At 40.5% G+C, this 2,659-nt stretch overlaps 1 protein-coding gene across 1 annotated transcript; it reads left to right on the top strand.

Moving 5' to 3' along the window:
• The first annotated feature begins 562 nt into the window (after positions 1-562).
• On the top strand, positions 563-1,663 carry LOC113080454 (protein ANTAGONIST OF LIKE HETEROCHROMATIN PROTEIN 1-like). Its single transcript, XM_026252627.1, has one exon. It carries the CDS (start codon positions 563-565, stop codon positions 1,661-1,663), a length of 1,101 nt encoding a protein of 366 aa, XP_026108412.1.
• Positions 1,664-2,659: the final 996 nt, after the last annotated feature.

Genomic DNA, 2,659 nt, shown 5'->3' with positions numbered 1-2,659 from the left:
GCGAATGTCTGTGATTTCCGAAAAATTTTTTTTCCAAAACGCGTTTTCTTGTGTGTTTTGGTGAACTACCGTACAATCTCTCGCTATATCGCACCGGTATTCAAGTTTCTGCTTTTTGCGCACCGATAATGGATGTAGATGTGTTTGGTAGGCCTACACTGTGAAGAAATAAAAAAATTAAATCAACAAGAAGAGACAAATCACGTAAACTGTTAAGACTGGCTACTGTAATATTAGTTTCAGGTAAGATTACTTTCATTTCTGCATTTAATTACATAACGTGTAAATTGTATAAATTAAAACTTTTTATTCCAGTGGGTTTATTATAAGAACCTAGTTCTATCAAATCATGATGATAAATGTATGTTTAGTTTTTTTCACACTACAATTTTTATCAAATGTTTACAAAACACTAAATGTGTTAGGGCGTTTTACTTTATATTTCAAAGTGCTTAAATTTAAAACTACTTAATTTAAAAATACATTTGAACAAATTTCATAAATTGTGTTCAATGGCAGTTTTTAAGTTATACCTAAAATGTACTTTTATATAGTTTGCAGCATGACAACTGCACCAATTGCTAAGAAGGAGCGCACCAGCACCTTCTGGGAGACAGATGTGCTGCAACATTTTGGGGAAACAGAGTGGTACCTCAACTTCAAAATGCCAGAGGAGGCCTTCTTAAATCTCTGTGACCTTCTTCATCCTTACATACTAAGACAAACCATGAAGACCACAGTGAGTTTGGAAAAAAGGGTTGCCCTGACACTTTTCAAGTTAGCAAGTAACACTGAATTCCATGATGTTGCAAACCTCTTTGGAATTGGGGTGAGCACTGCCTGTGATGTATTTTGGGAGGTTTGTAAGGGTCTCTGCCAACTGAAAAGGAAGTTTATTGGAATGCCAAAAAGTGAAGAAGACGTGAAAACCATAATCAAAGGATTTCAAGAGAAGTCAGGGTTTCCCATGTGTGCAGGGGCCCTGAATGGAACATACATTCCCATCCTAGCACCCTCCAGCTTTCACACTGATTACTACAACAGAAAGGGGTGGTACAGCGTGATACTACAGGGCTTGGTTGACCACCAGTACATGTTTCAAGATTTTGATGTTGGCTGGCCAGGGAAGTGCCACGACTCTTTTGTTTTTCAAAACTCAAAACTACATGCAAAGCTGGAAAATGGCAGCTGCTTTCCACCACTCACCAAGACAAAACAGGGTGTTGACATTCCTGTGCTGATTGTGGCTGACTCTGCTTATAGCCTCTCTCGTAATGTCATGAAACCGTTCCCAGAAGGAGTTGCAAGAGGGCCCCAACTGCAATTCAATGCATGTCTGAGTAGGGCAAGAATTCATGTGGAACATGCTTTTGGCCGTCTAAAGGGCAGATGGCGCTGCCTAAGGAAGCGCAATGATAGTCAAACTACAAACATTAAGTTTGTTGTTGCAGCTTGCATTGTGCTACACAACTTTTGTGAGTCTTGGAAGCTGGATTTCCCACAGGAGCAGAGCAGAGCAGAGATGTCTGAGGAGGAAGACACAATTCAGGAACATGCAGATGATGAAGGTACCCTTGTTACACCCGAGCCGCTTGACCTGGCCAGTTCTACTGCAGAGCAAATCCGTGAAGTATTAGTATGGTACATTTCTGAAAATCAGTGATTGTTGATGTGTGCAATGTGATTAAATATGTTCGCTTAATATTTTTGTAGTTTTATTTTTGTAACGATATTCACACTCCATACTCATCGGGAAGAAGGAGGCGGGAACCGGCGCACAATCAAAACACTTTAATATTCCAAATAAATACAAAACAGCACACCAGCCCCTCACGGACGACTGGTGCGCACAAAATAAAAAGCAAACATAAAATAATGTCCCAGGCCTGGTCCTCTCTCGTCCTTCACTATAGTCGCTCCAGTTTTATGTCCTTCCATCTCCTACGTGGGACTCGATACCGGCGGTGGGGCGCAGGTGCAGCTCATCTTCAATCACTACACCTGGCCTCACTCCTCGTTCCCACGCCTCTCGGCCCCGCCCCACTCGCCACAATTTTATTTATTTTTTCCATTTCAAGCACCTTTGTAACTGGTTCTTCTGTAAAATCAACACAACTGTTTGTACGAACCAAAAAAAGTTACAATCTATATGTCTAATAAAAGTTATGACATGTATGCAACATTTGTCTCTTTACTTTTAACGTAAACTGGACTTTCACATTCAAGTTTCACCATTAGGCATTAAAGTGCACAAATGTAAACGTAATATAGTGCAAAAAAAACATGTCCTATATTTTCACAACATTTTTGTTCCTTGAACAGTTCTTTAAACTTGTACAAACAAGTGCAACTGCACAATGTTTGCAAAAAAACAATGCCCAGAACATCTAGTGGTCATTTCTTTGGTCAGACAGTGAACGTTGATCTTGGACAACTGATGTTGACAGATTTTGGTGTGAGGCTTCACCAGGTGGAAAAGCAAATGGATCAGATGGACAATAGTGCCGAGCTGGATGTTGATATTGTGCAAACGAAGTTGAGGGTCCATACTGTGGCATTGCAGGTCTAAGCACTTGCAGAATTTGAACCATGAATTGCAATCAAATTCAAGACGTGCTCTTTCCAGATCCAGTCTGGCTTGCTGGAACGGTCTCTCCCA

This window comes from Carassius auratus, unplaced genomic scaffold (assembly GCF_003368295.1).
Source record: "Carassius auratus strain Wakin unplaced genomic scaffold, ASM336829v1 scaf_tig00031378, whole genome shotgun sequence".
Taxonomy (NCBI): domain Eukaryota; kingdom Metazoa; phylum Chordata; class Actinopteri; order Cypriniformes; family Cyprinidae; genus Carassius; species Carassius auratus.
This window is presented reverse-complemented; position numbering and strand designations above follow the sequence as displayed.

What these genes read in the sequence shown, in the direction of transcription:
- LOC113080454 (XM_026252627.1), top strand. Translation starts at nt 563, where the DNA reads ATGACAACTGCACCAATTGCTAAGAAGGAGCGCACCAGCACCTTCTGG.